Source organism: Hemibagrus wyckioides, linkage group LG26 (genome assembly GCF_019097595.1).
Source record: "Hemibagrus wyckioides isolate EC202008001 linkage group LG26, SWU_Hwy_1.0, whole genome shotgun sequence".
Lineage (NCBI taxonomy): Eukaryota > Metazoa > Chordata > Actinopteri > Siluriformes > Bagridae > Hemibagrus > Hemibagrus wyckioides.
In genome coordinates, this window is record NC_080735.1 from 9122169 (window position 1) to 9140642 (window position 18474).

At 41.7% G+C, this 18474-nt stretch overlaps 2 protein-coding genes across 2 annotated transcripts; both read left to right on the plus strand.

Moving 5' to 3' along the window:
* Positions 1-3312: 3312 nt before the first annotated feature.
* On the plus strand, positions 3313-7267 carry si:ch211-199f5.1 (protocadherin-8). The gene is made up of 3 exons (XM_058380819.1): positions 3313-5895; positions 6093-6300; positions 6571-7267. Exons 1-3 carry the CDS (start codon positions 3463-3465, stop codon positions 6900-6902), a joined length of 2973 nt encoding a protein of 990 aa, XP_058236802.1. The 5' UTR covers positions 3313-3462; the 3' UTR covers positions 6903-7267.
* Positions 7268-7421: 154 nt separating this feature from the next.
* cnmd (chondromodulin) lies at positions 7422-18196 on the plus strand. Its single transcript, XM_058380830.1, has 8 exons — positions 7422-7551; positions 8535-8637; positions 8922-9062; positions 11495-11635; positions 12059-12172; positions 13835-13985; positions 14959-15041; positions 17457-18196. Exons 2-8 carry the CDS (start codon positions 8566-8568, stop codon positions 17679-17681), a joined length of 927 nt encoding a protein of 308 aa, XP_058236813.1. The 5' UTR covers positions 7422-7551; positions 8535-8565; the 3' UTR covers positions 17682-18196.
* Positions 18197-18474: the final 278 nt, after the last annotated feature.

An 18474-nucleotide genomic window follows, 5' to 3' on the forward strand; every position in this document is an offset into this window, starting at 1 on the left:
TATGAGAAGGCAACGAGACCTCCCTTAAATCATCATTGGAAAGTCATTAGTGATCTGGCGGGGAGGACCGCACAGCTTGCGGTGCATCACACAATACGCGCCGCTCTTTACGCACAAAGCCGCAAATGAAGCGAAAAAGAGGAGGGAGTGGTTGTGGGACAGCTTCCTTGGGGCACAGCAAGCACATAAAGTTTCCTGCGCATTCGCATGTGTAAAGTTATATTCATGAGTTGTTAACTGTTTTGTCCCTTAATGGGGAATTTATTCAAAGTGTTCTTTGGTCTGCTGGAATGCCCAGATGGCTGAGAAGCACTTTATGTCTAAACCTAAAGTTGTTGGGGTTTTTTTTTCCAATAAGAAGCTTCACAGTGTTTTTTATCCTCCCACTGAGTAACACTGTCAATATTAAAATAAGTTGGATATAGCTTACAGTTTGAAATAACCTCTAATAAGTATTTCAGAAACATTAACAGGGGTCTCTTTTTAAGATCAGTTTGAAGTATCGTGTGTTTCTTAATTGCTACTAAGGTATAACTGAGGTTACAGTTTTCCTTTACATGTATTCTATGGGTCTAAAGAGCACAGCCTATTATTTAATTACTTGGAGAAGCTTTTGATTATAGGTCACAGGTCAGGAGCTGTTGTTTAAACAGAGCTAAACTACTCAGAATACTTGAGAGGGGAAGAAGGGTAAGCTCCTCAGGCTTTTCATGTATCTCCAACCTGTGCCAAAAACCCACAATCACAACAGTTTTCTTTGCTGTAATGGTGGAAGGGAGCGTTAACGAAGGCGCTCTTCGAGCATCTCTCAAATCCGAAACAAGTCGGACTAATGACTTGTGAATTGTGTTAAGGAGCAATTAGTGAGTGGAGTGATGGCACGCGAGTTAAAGGGAGGTTGCGGATAGGTGCGTGCGCGTAAGTCAGAGTGAGCACGAGAGACCCCCTCTTTGCCCCCTTGTGGGCGCGCGGACACCACCTTCCTGACACACACACACACACACTCCTGATATCGGGTGTCTCGCTCCCCCATTCCCAGTCCCAAAACGCTGGTGACAGAGGCCAAATCTCCTCGTTATCATACCAAAAGAGCTAAGCCCTTGCTCAAAAAAACCGCCTCATACGACCAACTTCACTCAACAACGGCCAGGCGTTCATGAGAACAAATGCAATCACAATGGCACGGCCACTCCGCTTTTCTCCCGCGCCTTTTAGCAAATGCAAATAACAGCTCACCGAGATGGGATTTTTGCAGCTCTCACTAATTCCACCATTGTTCAGCTCGCGTGCAGGCGGCGAGATTGACACGCAGGTCACGTGAGGGTCCACAGCTAATTCTTTTTATTTCGAAAAAAGGGGTTTAGAATAGATTTGCAATTGTCAAAAGGCTATGACAGCCTGGAGGACCTCTAAGAACACCACAGTCTGTTAGATGCAGTGCTGAGCATCTCATTCAAGGATCTTTTTTTTTTTTTTGACGTCATCTAATCCTCGTGAATGTAAGTCAGATGGACGGTAAAGTGAAGCGTAAAGTTTTATCACTTGCTGAAAAGTGGCTGAGTGAAGTGAAATCTCCAAAATCCTGAGTGATTCTCCAAAATCCTTACACTCCATAAAAAAACTGTACTGAACTTAAAGGTACACTATAAGTGTATCTATACTAATATAATGTATCTAATCTAATCAGTTTCCCTTTGCATACCTTAAATCATTTTAAAAGCACACAGGTGAACTACCCATATTAAATGCACAAAATATGTACCCTCGTGGGCAATATGGGCATTGGTGGTTCCCTTCAGCGTACATTTGCCGTGCCTTTAATATGGATCCTTCGTCTATGGTGTACCTTTAAATGAATTAAAGTTTGTTAATGGACTGTGATTAGTTTTTCAAGTAGCTTACAGCTTTAAAGGTAGCCTGCACCTTTCTAAGTAATGGTGAGGTAAAAGGTAAAAGTTTCATACCCCTTTTTCTGAGACTGAAGCAATATACTGACGAGCAAATTACAATTCTATACAGAAAAAAATTGCAGAAGTGAGACGTTTGTGCTGAATTTTATACGAATGATGCCTTAGAAAAGCTAGACCCCTCACCATGAGCGTCATAACTTTTATACAAGTTGACTTGGTCAAAGTTACTATTAAGAATTTGTGTTTAGTGAGACTATTATGGAGCAATACACACAGAGGAATTTAAAACTTCCTTGTCTATAAAGTGATGGTGGCAGATGGATTTTTCCTCTCTTTGTCCTTCTGTTCAATGGCAAGTGTTTGTCCCGCGGATGGCAAAGCGCAGAAAAGGAGCTGAGAGGGACAAAATCTCTTAAATACCCATGACGAACCTGATCGCTCCCTAAACGCATTTTAATATGAGGCACACCAACCCCCTTCAAAAAGCCCTGGCCAATTCATCGACCATCTTGGTTCGGTGAAAAGAGTTATATCGGTGATCGTGGCAGACACAAAGGAGCGCATGCGGAGCTGCTTCATTATGGTCCACTTAGGCGCGGCTGTGTGTGTGAAAGCGCTGCTGGGTGTCTAATGCCTCCAATGGGAAACCCTGCCATGCCATTATATCCGCGGCGTTAACGAGGCCTTCATATGCCTTTGATATAATCTGCCTATAGAGATCTTTTCTAAATCTTGTGGGCGCTTGGCCTAAATCCTATTGGTAACGGGGTTTTTGTTCACCTGGCATAGCAGGCGAATGGGTAAGGGAAGGAGGAGGCGCGCAGCCAGTGACATGCATCATGCATGCTAAACGAGCACAAGTACAGAGATTTCGGTAGAATTACGATTCAGCTCACACGACATCTCGTGAGCTAAGGGTTTATAGGAAATAATCATTTTATAGGGGATCTCGTGGCTTATCTATGTTTGATCAACAGTAAAGTGCACAACTTTAAACCGCCGCGCATTCGCACACGTGGAGAAACCGAAAAGCCTACACAACATTTGTATTACTTAAGCTCCAATTGTGAATAATATAGCTTTTTCTTCAGCTAAAGCAAGGCTGAGTTTGTGTTTCCCTGTTATTCAAACCCATACCTGAACTGGCTTAACTTGACCAAAAGAGGTACAGTGTACTCTAAGGAGAACGAGAGAAAAAAAGTATCCTATACTAAATCAGGCACTTCATGCTGTTGTGCCAACTCCTTTGCTTTAAGCAATTTCTAAATAGGCTTAGGTGTCTTTTAAAAGTCCCCTTTTCTCTATTCAAGGCGGGGATTGGTCACACTGGATCTCATTTGCATGCGCGCGTCTATAAACGGGGCCGCCACTGCAGTTTTCTCGAGTTGCTTTTTAAAAGCGGGCGCTGTTGTGGAGTGCGCAGAGGAGAGACACTTTGTCCTCTCTGGGTTCAGGAACCTAATGTTAAGACAATAGGATAGAAAATCTAACTTAATTCGTGTTTTTGTGGTTTTCAAACATTTTGGTGAAGTGAAGTGACAGATCAGTCACTATGGGTGGGAATGCAGGCTGTCACCGGTGGATGTTCTTTTTCACCTTGTTGTCATTGCCTCTGCTGCCAGCGCGAGCAGCGGGAAGAACCATGAAATATGAAACGTACGAAGAGGACGCACCGGGCACCATTATCGGAAACCTGGCCAAGGACATGTCCTTAAGTCCGTCCGTCGGCTCCAAGACTAATTTCAGGATGATGAAGCAGGTCAACGCATCTTTTGTTCGGCTGAGAGAAAGCGACGGGCAGCTCACTGTAGGCGAGAAGATTGACAGAGAGAGAATTTGCAAGCACTCTCCTCAGTGTGTTATTGCCTTCGATGTGGTGAGTTTCACTAAAGACCAATTCAGACTAATACACGTCGAAGTGGAGGTGAAGGACATTAATGACAATGCGCCCGAGTTTCCCAGGAAGGAGTCTACGCTGGAAATTTCAGAAAACACAGCAGCCGGTACCAGAATACCCCTAGATGTGGCTGTGGATGAAGACGTGGGCACGAACTACATTCAAAGCTACCAGATCTCAGTGAATAGTCACTTTACTATTGATGTGTTGAGCAGAGCGGATGGGGTTAAATATGCGGAGCTGGTGCTAATGAAAGAGCTGGACAGGGAGACACAGGCTTCATACGCGCTGGAGCTCGTGGCGACGGACGGCGGCAATCCGCCCAGGTCCGGCATCACCAAGATCAACGTCAAGGTGAAGGACTACAATGACAACAGTCCTATTTTCGAGCGCAACCACTTTTCAGTAGAAATACCAGAGGACGCTCCAGTGGGATTTCTGCTTTTAGATCTCAACGCAGTAGATCCGGATGAAGGTTTGAACGGCGAAGTGGTGTACGGGCTCGGTAACCAAGTGCCCTCGGAGATCAGGCAACTTTTCCGCGTAGACCGGAAAACCGGGCGCATCACACTCGAGAGCCCGATGGATTACGAGAGCAAGACGACGTACGAGTTCGATGTTCAGGCGTCCGACCTGGGTCAGAGTCCGAGTCCGCCGGCCATCTGTAAAGTGGTCGTACAGGTGCAGGACGTGAATGACAACGCGCCTGAGATCACCATCACGCCGATGACGTCCATGGCGGCGGGAGTTGCGCACGTGACCGAGGCAGCCGCCAAGGACACTTTCGTGGCTCTTATCAGTACTTCGGACCGGGACTCAGGAGTCAACGGCCAGGTACACTGCACCCTCTATGGGCACGATCACTTCCGACTACAGCAGGCGTACGAGGACAGCTACATGATTGTCACCACGGCGCCGCTGGATAGGGAAAAAATAGCCGAGTATAACCTGACAGTAGTGGCCGAAGACCTCGGCTCCCCACCGTTCCGCACCATCACACAATACACCGTTAGACTGACAGATGAAAACGACAACGCGCCCATATTCAGCAAAGCTGCCTATGAAGTGTCGCTCGTAGAAAACAACGCACCGGGCGCGTACATCACCACGATTGTGGCGCGCGACTCGGATATGGGACAAAATAGCAAAGTGACCTATAAGCTCGCGGAAACCTACGTGATGGGCTCGCCCGTGTCAACATTTGTCTCTCTAGACCCCGGCACTGGCTCTCTTTACGCGCTGAGAAGTTTCAACTACGAAGTTCTGAAGCACCTCGAGCTGCGCGTCCATGCGAGTGACGGTGGCGCGCCTCAGCTGCACGGGACCGCCACCATCAACCTCAGAATAGTCGATCAGAACGACAACGCTCCAGTTATCGTACATCCAGTGCTCACGAACGGCTCTGTGGACATTCTCTTGCCTAAAGACGCCCCGTCGGGCTACGTTACCACGCAAATAAAGGCGCGAGACGCCGACGAGGGCATTAACGCCGAGCTGTCCTACCAAATGATCTCGTCCGAAGCCAGCGCGCTGTCTATCAATAAGGTGAGCGGGGAGATCTCCGTGAACCGTGAAGGTGTTTACGACGTGGGCGAGACCTTTAAAGCCACGGTTACAGTGAGCGACCACGGTAGACCAGCTCTCACGTCCACAGCCACCATCCGCTTCACGGTAGTCGCAGGGGCTCCTAAAGGTGACCGCAACCTCTTCAGAAACGCTGGCAATGATGATGAAGTTCACGAGTGGGATATGTCAGTGGTGATCATCGTCGTTCTGGCTGGAAGCTGCACGCTGTTGCTTTTGGCTATTATTTTAATCGCGACCACATGCAATAAGCGCAAACTAGACAAGCGGCACGAAGGATTCGGAGATGACAAGGAGGACAACGTCAATCTTGATGTAGAGAAAAACAACAGTGACCCACTGATCCCAGTTCACAGTGAAAACGTGTTTGATGTACAGCCCTACTCAAATCAACCTGCTTTTAGCGGATCCGTTCAAGTGAGCAATGATGAGTGCTGCAGCTCTGAAGACGGAATCGACGCCGCGTATGAGACAGAGGACAAAAGCCACGGACCAAAACTAGATGTAAGTCCTTTTCTTTATATAACCTTGTTTTCTCTGTTCTGGTGCGCAGCACAGTTGACTGATTTTTCTTCCATAACGCTAACTGAGTTAAATCAGGTGTGTTTGAACAGAAAAATCACTAAGGTGTGCTGGACCCTAAGATATACATCTCTACTTTATGACTTACTTCATGCTTTTTTTTGTTGTTGTTGAAACAGGGATATTTAACACTACCTGGCTATGGCAAAGAGGCTGTAAGGCCAATTACAATATGGAAGGGCAACTCCTATACAACTATTTCAGCACGAGATCCTCAGTTCAGTGGGAAAGACAGCGGCAAAGGGGACAGTGACTTCAACGACAGCGATTCAGACATAAGCGGAGATGGCCTGAAAAAGGACGGACACCAAAACAGCGCCCAAGATGGTAAACCAATGATCATATTATCGTCTTTCAAATAGTCCAGTCCTCAAGGTGGTCCATCCATACCTATATTTTTTCACACCTGACACACCTGATCCAGGTGAACCACCTTCCCCTTGGCTTAGATTTGTGTTAGAGTGGAACAGAAATATGGATGGATGAGATTTCCCATGGACTGGATTGAAAACGTCTGGTCTAAACAGATCATATTTATTCTGACTAAATTTAAAAATACTAATTGCTAACCAAGCTTTTTTGTGGCATTTATTTTAGCTCTGTGGGCCTGCACAAGCGAGTGTAGGATCCTCGGCCATTCGGACCGCTGCTGGAGTCCAAATGCTACCAGGATGAACAGCAGCTCCAGACAGCATCTGTCTACATTTGCTAAGACAGGCTCTCTTCCAAGGGACACGCTCAGAAGAGAGAACTATTACCAGGCACACATTCCCAAAACAGTGGGCTTGCAGAGCGTTTATGAAAGAGTGCTACACCAAGAATATGTCATCGTTCCTCCACCTCAGCAGAGCAGAGCACAAGATATCAATGATGTCACCATCCCGGTGTATTCTCCCACTACAGCACGCTGTGCCACAAACGAAGTTTAAAAATCTGAAACAAGATGTCTCTCAAATCTATAGGGCCAGAAAATGTATATGTATAAATATTTGTCTATTTAAAAAGAAAAACATTTTCAAGTCAGTGTTGGTCTCAATTTTATGACAATTTTAAGCAATCATCTGATCTTGTTGGAAATCTTGTATGTATATATATATAATGCAAGTTTGTAAATACAAAGAGTCTATTTTTATATTATTGATAAGTAAAACAAAGGTTACTGAAGATTATATACTTTATATTAAAAGCATGTCCTTTATTTAAAAAAAAATAAAAATAAAAAAGACCCTTTTCATGGTCGGATACCCTATCAAGTTGATAAATGTGCAAACACTGAACGTGAGATGTAACTTTTTGATTTATTTCTCTCACTGTGTTATAAAAAATAAACATTGGAAATCGATTTCTTGCGTCCCTTTCAGGCTCACTGAAATAAACCCATTTAAAAAAAGAAATAAATAATTCTGGAGAAGTATGTTTAGGGACAGAGGATGGCGCTGTTTGTATGATTTGAGGGTACGAAGAGCATGCTGGTGTTGAAAGCAGGGGGCTGAACTAATTTCGGAGCACAAACACCATTATATTTTCATGAATGTAATGTAAATGTCACCATGGTAAAGTCAGCAAGGTTTCACTAAGGTATGTATAATAATTACTCTCTCTCTCTCTCTCTCTCTCTCTCTCTCTCTCTCTCGCTCTCTCTCACTCACTGACTGACTGAATAAACTGAATCAATATTTGGTTCATTCACTCACACATGCATTATATACTTGTCTCAGATGCATGGACGTTTTTAATGATAAGACGTTAAATGTGTTTGGTGCCTTGTTTGACCTTGGACATCTGTGTATGCTGAAAAGGCATAACAGTCAAATTTCCCTTGGTCTTCATTTGCATTAAACATAAGGAAATCGACCGGATTAACATTATCATAACCACTGGAGATGGCTACATGGGAATGCCATCTCAGTAAACAAGCCAGCATTGTATGTGTTCACACGTGACACAGTGTTTACACACTTGTCTTACCAAGACAAGACAGAAAAATGCAAGCTAATTCTACACTGTAGGAGATAATTCAGGACTGTTCACCTTTTATTCTGTGTAGGTTATAAATATAGCTCATCAGGTTAAGGAGTATCTTGTTAGGCACTCAAACAGGACATGAATCTTTCTTCTTTTTTTTATGCAGTCCATTAGCTAACAAAAGCACACGTGCATTAACATTCTGCATTTTTTTTAAAGGTTTTTCAGATCGTTTCACAGACGCAACCATTAGTACCTCCACTAATGCAACACAAGAACCCTTAAAGCTTCCAAGTCCAGTCTTTTCTTTTTGTCGTTTTTTTTTAGAGATCTAGCTATGTACTGTGAAAGCACTTCCACCACAGTAAAAATCCCAAAACTGAATACTAATCTATAATGTTTATAGGCACAAATGAGCAGTGTTGAGATTTACACTTCACCATAAAACAACAAACCCCCCCCCTTTTTTACACTGCTTTCAAACATGCCATAAAGTCTTGCAAGAGGACCTTCCCAATCACCCGTAATCTTACACCCTCGCGTCACGAGCCTCATACCTAACCTTTTTCCCCCTTTCCTTGCTAAAACCGAACAAGTGAACACTGTGACAGAAGTCTACAACCAGCCATGGAGGAGACCTCTGAGAAAATCCCTATTGCATTGGCCGGACCCGAGGATTTACAGCAGTTCATGCCACCTGTAAGTCCATAATGCAATAATCAGTTTATATTAATAATGCGTGGACATCACACTAGCAGCATTATGCTTTAACACTGTCAGTTCCACATTCAGTTTATACCTTTATGCATAATATATCTATATATGTTTCTGGGTAGATGCAAGTGTCCAAGTTTGCGTAATTGCTCATCCATAAGCGCGTTCATGATGGCAATTCATGTGCAGTTACTTTTGCGTCTACTATTAGACATTTTAATGACTGTGAAGTGCCTGAGGAGCTTTATAAATGTTGTATGGTGTTGCAGGCGTACGCCGCTGTCGCCGTGAAGCCCTCGAGCTCTGTGCGCGCGCTCAAGATCGCCGTGGGTGCGCTGAGCATCGGGGCCGCGCTCCTGCTGCTCGGAGCCTTGGCTGCCTTTTACTATTGGAACGAACATGATAAGCATGTAAGACGGTCACCTATCCACCTGCCTTCTTCTTCTTCTTCTTCTTCTTCTTCTTCTTCTATTCCCAGGGTCTATTATATGAATGAATTGCTGTTTGACTCTATATCAGTGGAAGGTGGTCTAGTTGAAGCCCAAGGACCGAGAGGTGGAGAATATTTAGGATTTCACACGCTGTAGTGTTTACCTTAAGTTCTTCGAATAGGAAAAAAAAAGGTCCCTAACTAACACTGAGACATATAAATGTACTCTTGAGTGCTGAACTCTTACAGTTTTGCATCAACTCTTAGTGTCAAAGAAGCTCCTAGTGTAGAATCAACTTAAAGCACGGAATGAATTCTTTATGAAGACTTGTTGCCTTAAGGAAAAATGCTACAGCTGAATAATAAAAGCAAACAAAAAAAACAGATATAACAAGCAATATTTGCTACTCGATTGCTGAAGTATTTATGCATTAAAACGTTTTCACTCCAAGTTTGCAATTTACAATTTATCCATGCCAGAATTAAAATGTGTCTTTTAATGTAAACAAGTTTGTTGCATTAGATGTAGTTTAATCAAGAAAATGTCATGCACTGTATATAAAAAAAAGCTTTCTTTTTTTTCTTTTTTTTGCCATTTTATAGATTAAATGTATAACGATCAACATTTTTGAGAATTCCTTCTGCAATAAAACTCAAAATTTACACATTAATACATTGACGTTAATGACACATATGTTGATGTTTATACCAGGAAGCAAGTTTTTTAATGTATATACTCCATGATGCAATTGCGTTGAGTGGGAGGAGCTTACAACCTTCTTCCAGTTTGATAAGTTTGTGATAATGCAGTGGTTGTAAGTTTAGAAGAGAGAGAGAGAGAGAGAGAGAGAGAGAGATGACATTACATGAATGATAAAGGTTTGACATTTTTACTATAGTTTAAGATTAGACATGCTATATATGTATTTAATCCTAAAATATACAAAATGATTGACACACCCAAAATTGTCATTTCTGTCTATACTGTCTTGCATTAATTAACCTCCACAGCGTTCACTTCACCCCAATAGTGTGTCCTTCCGGATTTACACTCTTTAAGGAGTGTCACCTTTACCATTATCCAGACCAATATTTAGCTCTACAATAAAGCCGGTGGTGTGGATTTGCTTTCTGCTAATAATTTTAACAGGAAAATATTGATTTGCTTCATGGCTTTTAGCAGGCTTCCATGTTGTATCCATGCCAACAAATAATGGCGTGATAATTTTATTGGCAACAAGTTTCATCTCAGTCGCAACCATCTGCATTTCTTGCTATACATCATATGGTTTGCGTGAAAGGACCCCTTTATATAACTACCTCCATCCGGTGCAATAACACATAAGCTACCCTGCCAAGGAGAAGGAAACGTGGACTAGGCTTCATTCAGCGAAGCAGAGTTCTAAAAATAGAGCTTTGACTCAAACTTTGGTCAGGAAAGTATGCAGTATTTCATTTCTTTGCTTAACAGAGTTACAAACATCCAGATCTTAAGGTTGTTAGCGGTACAGATGTACGCAACATTTCAGTTGATGCAATGAAAAAGTGAAACGTTTATTACGTCAATGATCATTATTTGCACATCAACTTCTTCTTGAGTTGTTTGAAGTGCAGAAACCAAGCATGTAACTATTAATAATGTATAAAACTACTGTATTTCAGGCAAGAAGAGTATGGAATTAGCAAATACACAAAATGTTGGTTGTTCACATTCCAGGCTAAATTCCAGGCTAAAAACCTCAACCCTGTTACTCATCTAAGACTAAAATGCAGCCATTCTAATCAAATGTTAATATATTTTTGAATAGAAATGATGTATAATTTTGGTTGAGGTGGTGTCACAGTGACTTATAGTGGTTAGCACCTGTGGGGTTGGGGGTCTGATTCCCTTGCATGGTTTGCATGTTCTTCTCATGCGTTGGAGGTTTTCTCTCGGTACTCCAGTTTCCTCCCCCAGTCCAAAGACGTGTTGTAGGCTGACAAGAATCTCCAAATCGTCTGTAGTGTGTGAAGGAGTGTGTATTTGTACCCTATGATGGGTTTACACCCTGTCCAGGGTGTCATCTGCATAGTGCCCTGAGTCCACTGGGAACTCACTTTACTTTTTTCTTTTTTGTGACTTGTGGAATATTCCATATCATCTAATCGGGGGAACATGGTTGAGTGAACACTGTGGGATACTAAAATGTATAGTTTTTATAACATATAATAAATGACTTAATGGAAAAGGGATATTTCAAGCATGAGGTGTTAAATGGATTCATTTTAATCATGAAAATATTAATGAATAAAAAGTATTTTAATAACTATATTTCATAGTAAGTATAGTGGGTAAGGACAGTAGATTATGTTGTGGAAATGTTTTATTAATGTTTTTATTAATGGTTTATTTGCACATACATTCTGTTACAGGTGTACAGTGTCCACTATAGCATGAGCATTGACGGAAAAAAGGAGGAGGGCTCCATGGAGATTGACACACTGAACAACTTGGAGAGATTCACAACAGGAAGCAAAAATGGCGAAGCAGTTGAGGTCCATGATTTTCAAATTGTAAGTTTTCAGAAACACTTACACCTTAAACACCTTAAACACTTACACCTTAAACACCTATATTAATACTATTAATTTAACCAGACAATTATTTTCTTAAACATTGCTCTAATCACACTATCCCCACAGTGAAGCATGGTGGTGGTGGAATCACCTTGAGAGTCACTCCTTACCTAGTCACTGACTTTAGACGGACCTCAATGGAGAGTCATGTTTAATGGATTAAATGATGCCTGAAAAGATCATTTAGGACGATACTTTTCTAGAACTTTCATGTCCAGGACTTGTTTTTGTGTGCAATAGTTTGAAAAATGTATTCACTGTCAAAATCCATATGAATTCTATGTGATGAAATTAAAATATTAGGTTTGAATACTTACTTTCTTAAGTTGCCAAATGTTAATCAGTATCTTTCATACTCAGGGAATTACTGGTATCCGTTTCACTGGAGGAGAGAGATGCTACATCAAGACCGAGGCCAAAGGTCACCTTCCCGATCTGGAATCTCTGAACAAGGAGCCTCTGAGATTTGACTTGGTAAATTGAGCCACCAAACTTTACATCTGCACTTTTCCCCATATGTATTACTTTATCGATTGGCAAACCATAGTCAAATATCTGCTTTTGCATCTAATTTCCAAGAAGAATCAATAACGATTCACAAGGAAATCTTTTGGTTGGTTTGTCCAACCAATATGCATGTCCTAACACTATGGGTTCAAACCTCCATAGTTGTGCTCTGATCCTTATAAATAATGGCAATGATAGAATCAAAAACACACGCCTGTGTATCGAAGATAAAGAATATATACCACCCAAAAGGTTTGACTGAACCCACAAGAGGCATTGATTTCTGTTGCATCCCTGTTCCATATGTTTTATTTTTGTGTTGGATGAAAAAGACATGAGAAAAAATTGAAGTGATTGAGTACACACACACGGCTATCGCTTTTGGCAGAGCCCACCCTTGCATCGGCAGTTAGTGATTCTGCCTGAGGCACTTCCATCCAGTTTTTCAAACACGAACAAGTCCACGGCTCGGGAGACCCCTAAAAAGCCGCTCACGACTCAATATTATGGGAGCGCTGCCAAGACCGGGCTCCAAATTAGAGCGCCAGTGCCCCCTCACCTCACAGCTGCAGCATTCATTTTGCATGATGAATTTAAAGACGATACTCTCGAAACAGCCGTGACTGTGAAGTTGCTCCGTTCTTTTTTCAAGCACGCATCCATCTTTAAATGATTTAATGCAAATGGCCACTTGAATATTCATGCGGCGTATGTGTTTTACAACGTGCTTGCTGGGCTGCACTGATAAGGGTGGTCCTGTCAAAAGCGATGCTTTGCAGCATCTCGGAGCTTTATGTGTTCGGCTGGAAGGAAAGTATGAAATGGATGGGACACAGTCGATGAAATGAATGAGAGACGACGTGCAACTGTGAGCTACTATTCGCGGTGCTAGGCACATCCATTTTAGTCCTTTGAAGACTAAAGGGAAGGAGAGTTACACAGCATGGTCAAATCTACACAGTCTTACAAACCGGTACTTATTTTCCCAAGTGGGGAGTAAATACAGAGCAGGGACGCACTGATGCCATGGTTTTTGGTTTTCTGTCGATACCCTGATACTGAAATAAGTAATTTACTCACTATTACTCAACATCCCTAATGTTTAGATAGTGGCAAGTGCATTATTTTAAAGACATATACTATTATAGTGAGGTGATTTTAAATCAAGTTCACTAGCTAGCTGCATTAGTTATCTCGGTTTCAGTAGGGTTGCAAGGAATGTCTGTACATCTGTACATGAAAAGAATCTCAGAATGGACAACATGGCAAAACCTGAAGTGAAGGTAAGGGAATTAACAGAAGAAAACCGAATTAGGAAACTGGGCAGTTGAAGATAATAAAGTGGACTGTGAGTGTATTGTATTAAGACGCTGTAATACATTAGGCAAACATCAGATAGAATTACATCATAATAGATGATGGTGTCATAGCTTTTGTAAAGGAGCATGCTATTTGAATGGATCCATGGATCAATGTGTCCCTTATGCAAAGGAAAAGCCTTTCCTTATCTCAGAGTAGATTCACCTAATGCAGGTTCGGGAAGTTGTTTTGAACCACAGAAAGCAAGACGCCTTGAATAGTAAACCCAAAGGTATGATTAATCACATGTATGTCTGGTTTCCCACACAGGAGGACGTCATGCCTGTCAAGTTCGAAGAACACTCTCCAGTTTGGGTCGCAGCTGATCAGCCTCTGAAAGACAACAGCTTCCTCAGCACCAAAATTCTGGACCTCTGCAACGACGTGCCCATCTTCTGGCTACGTCCCACCTACCCCAACAGTACAACTGCCTCTTTTTGCTCTCCCTGATTGTCCGTCCTTTAGTCAGCCTATTTTCAATTTAATTTAGGGTAAAGCAACCTATGAAATAATTAAAAAAAAAAAAAGAAATTCACTGATGTTACACGATACTAATTATGACTGTGAGAGATGTATTATAAAAACTGTTGCCCTTGAAGATTTCTCTGACTGTTCAAATAATTGGTCTGGAAAGCAGCAGAAAGGAGCAGTTTAACAAATCTTAAGGGTGTTATCAGTACAACATAACATTAATTATTCATATATTTAAGCTTTTTTCGTTTTTAATTGTGCAGTGCATCACATTAATTGTGCATCACATCTTTTTCAGGATATGTAATAAACTGCAGCTAAAAAAGGTAAATAGGCTGAAATAAATGACTGAGGATGCCAAAGCACAGGATGTTACATTTATAATATTGCCTAAAAATTACCTGTAGAACACTGGAGACTGTTGAGAAACTACAAGATCGGAAAAAATAACAAGACAACAGTCCCATTAGTCAGCATCATGAGGCAGAATTGACAAGAGGCCATTAATCATGCAACGTTGTCTGTATATTGTACTGTCATTTCACGTAATGTAGAAAGATGATGACATTAAGCCTTTGCGGTGGCAGGTCAAGTAGCAAATTATTTGGCTGAAGAAAGTGCTAGAACATTTCTAAGACTGTTCCTGTACTATAGAAAGGAGAACACATTAAAATGAGCGTATCAATAGGATTTGTCTCGAAGCTGGCTCTACGCTCCGTGCCATTCAACAGCACTACTGTATAATATTCCATATCACAGTATACCAGCATATCATCCCACTCCTAATTAACATGACTCACAAAGGAACAGCCAGGCTGAACTGTATAATCAGCACGCCATTCGTCCGTCACAATATACTTCAAATTAAAGAACAAAAAGTTTAATTGCTGTTTTGCATAAAGCATGTTCACTGTCCATTACAGGAGAGCAGAAGAAACCAGTTCCAAGGGCCAGACGACAGGCTCCGGAAGACAACGTTTCATTCAACCCCAACAACCCGTACCATGTGAGTGCGATTTGGCTAGAAAGGTTTTCCATGCCGGTTGTATTCATACAAATGAACCAGACAGAGCGAAACAGAAAGCTGAATTAACATGCCGAAGTCACTTTGGATTTCAAAAAGCGACCCCTGCATGATTGACAGCTTTGATAACAGTAACAGTAGCTGTACCGCCTGCAGCCATACTTAACATGGCAGTAATTTCAATAAAATGTGAATATCCATTTGGCAAAAATGTCCATCCCAATTGTAATCACTCTGACCCTTGAGGCGCAACAATATTTCAGGACTGTCAATTCAGAGCTTGCCAGTCGATATTTGTCTACATCAATTGTGGACACCAAACATGCTATTTTTTTTTTTTTTTTGCCTATTTCTGGCCTCTAGTTGCTTTCCCCTTTCTTCAACAAGGAAAAAAACATCATGTTTGTTGATTAAAATAACTGTCTATACATATACCAAAATTATTTGGTGTATTATTTTGTCACAGAATTTCTATACTAACTCTTTGTAATTGGTCTCTTATTGTTAGAAAGTAGAAGGCAATACGCACAGACGTGAGAGCATGGGCAGATGTTAGGGTCACTGTAGGAGGCCATGCCTGTCACCCTGCATCTAATCTCACAGACCTCCTTTCTAAAGAGAATACCTCTATTGACCCTTTCTCCTTCCCCCCCAAAAAATCCCTCTCTTCAGCCAAAAACCTGAAAAAAGAGAGTACATGTAGACTCAGTCTTAGAAGTGCTAATTTTTTATGAATATGAGCCTCAGCTTTTAGCATCCAGATGGCGCACAGCTGCATGGTATTACTGTGGAAACTTGTGCAAAACGTTGTCAGTATAAACGACATGACGGTTTGCCTTGTACCCACTGACTTTCAGTATTCTTTACACCTGCGATAGACTGTGGGTGCGTTCACGTATGCAAAGTGTAGCACGTTTGTATAAATCCTTGGTTTGGATAAAACCTTGGATTTTTGGGTTTTGCCCTTGGTGTTAGGTGTGCACCACCAAAACAATCAGCCTGAGAGCATCTGAGCAAGGCAGTCTCCCTGTTTCATGTGAACTGAAGCGAGAAAGTGATTTGACTCAAAAACAGGTAGTATTCAGGCAGCATTTTTTCAGTAGAAGCAAGCTGAGGAACAAACCGTGCCAAAAGACAGAACTGTAGAACTGCTGAAATGCTAGGTTTTGTGTAAATATGGATGCAAGGTACAAAGTGTTTTAGTTATTTATTTAATTATCTAGTAGCAGACAGCCTTGTGTTCCATGCTCGGGTGATTTTGATGAATTCAGCCTGCACTTAGCAAAGTTTGTTAACTTTTTTCCATTATTCTATTTCATTATGTTGATAAGGTGAAAACAAACCAAAGCAAATAGAAAATGAACCAAAATTAGCAATTTTGATCTTAAATCAGACTCAGTGAGTGAAGTAAGGACGTAACATCCTAATGTTAAGGTTTAGGATTAACCCCAACCCCCAGTCCTGGGTGAAATAGAAGGCACATGGTGGATATGTTTAATTCCTACCTCCACTCTGTGTGTGTATGTATGTTCTTCAGGGGTTTCCTTCCCCAGTCTAAAGACATGTGCTGTAGGCTGATTGGGATCTTTACATGCTCTGTATCGTGTGCAGTTGTACCCTGAGATGTGTTTGCACCCCAACCAGTCACCCTGTCCCCCACCTTCTGCTCCGAGTCCTCTGCTATAGGCTCCATGCTGTGTCGGATAAGTTGCATGGAAAATGAAGGGAAGTATATGGACACCTGACCATCACAACAATATGATGGCCTTTCATAAACTGTTGGCTAGAATGTGTTTTTGTTCTGTAGCATCAATATGTTCAACACTACAATGCCCCTGTGCACAAAGTGAGCTCCATAAAGACATTGTTTGCCAAACCCTAGTGACCCGCACAGAGACCTTACATCAACACCACTGGACAGTTTTGAGATGGATTGGAACCAGGCTTCATCACCTAACATAATCTCTTATAGCTAAATCGGCTGAACAACCACATACCAAAATCTAGTAAATATCCTTCTCAGAAGAGTGGAGCCTGTTATAGTAGCAAACAGGGATCCAACTCCTTATTAATGCCCATAGTTTTGGAATAGCACAAAGGGTCAGGTGTACACGTACTTGTAGATGCATGGATAGCATTATAGTGGCCTATTTCTGAGCACCATAGACACAGACACCATTTTCGATTTCTTTCTGTTTGTTTCTGCTTCTGAGAAGTTCTGTTTAAAAAGCTATTTATTGTTTAGGGACAGGATGCAAGCACAGCAGGTAGCCTTCAAGTGTCCTGAGCTCAGGCTACCATCTGTGTAGATTCTCCTTGATTCATTTTAGACAGTCTTCTGTTAAAGCGTGATGATAATCAGTATGATATGCTTATCTATGACTAATATGTGTGCAGCGCCGTGAGGAGGGTGAGGAGAGCCCTATGACGGTTGACACCATGCTGGACCACTCAGGTGTGTGCTGCTCCGAGTGTCGCCGTAGCTATACACACTGCATGCGTGTCTGCGAGCCTCTGGGTGGCTACGAACCATGGCCATACCACTACAGAGGCTGTAGGCAAGTGTGCCGTCTCATCATGCCATGCAGCTGGTGGGTGGCTCGTATCATGGGCCTCGTTTAAAGGTGGAACGCAGAAACATCATCACAAGCATCAAAAAAACCTACCATTTATTATGATGGGGATGAAGTATATACTGTATCCAAGTCTGTAATTGAACTATGTCAGCATTTTTGGGAGCAGTGTGAAGGAAAAATTTGGTTGGTTTCAAAATAAATAAATAATGAACAATGTATACTACGCTAGTTATGTAAAAGAATTCTAATATATAGTTCTAGTAAAGACATATTTTGCCCAAATTGTACTGATGCGAAAAACAATAAATGATGTGAAGTGAAATATTCTTTTCCTTTTAATGTAAATATATGTTAATTTGCTTCAGAGAGCAACCCGACAAAGTATAAACAGCTATATGACCTATTTAAGATATACTCGATAGCTTTAAAACTATTTTGTTTCTTTGGATGTTGCTTTTAATGCAACATGAAACAATCCTGGCCTTTTTTTTTTAAGTTGACTTCAGACAAGTGTTGCTGCTTTCAAAGTGCCGTTTCAATATAAAGCCGAAGTGCAATAAAGGTCTTTTTGTACATTAGTAATACATGTGTTACGCCGTCTCTGCTTCAACAGTTGTGTCATTCAGTGATGAAGGCCAGAGCTCAGAAAAAAGGGTGGGGGGGGGCACATCTCTATTTAATAAACATAGCAGGAGATTTTTATTGCTTAGTGCTTTCATGGTTCGAGATCATACCCATAATGCAAATGGTTGAGTTTCTTTTGAAGGCTGAGTAGAGAAGCTTAATAAAAGGAGGGAAGAACCGACTTGAGAATTTACGCTGGAGTTATAAAACGTTCC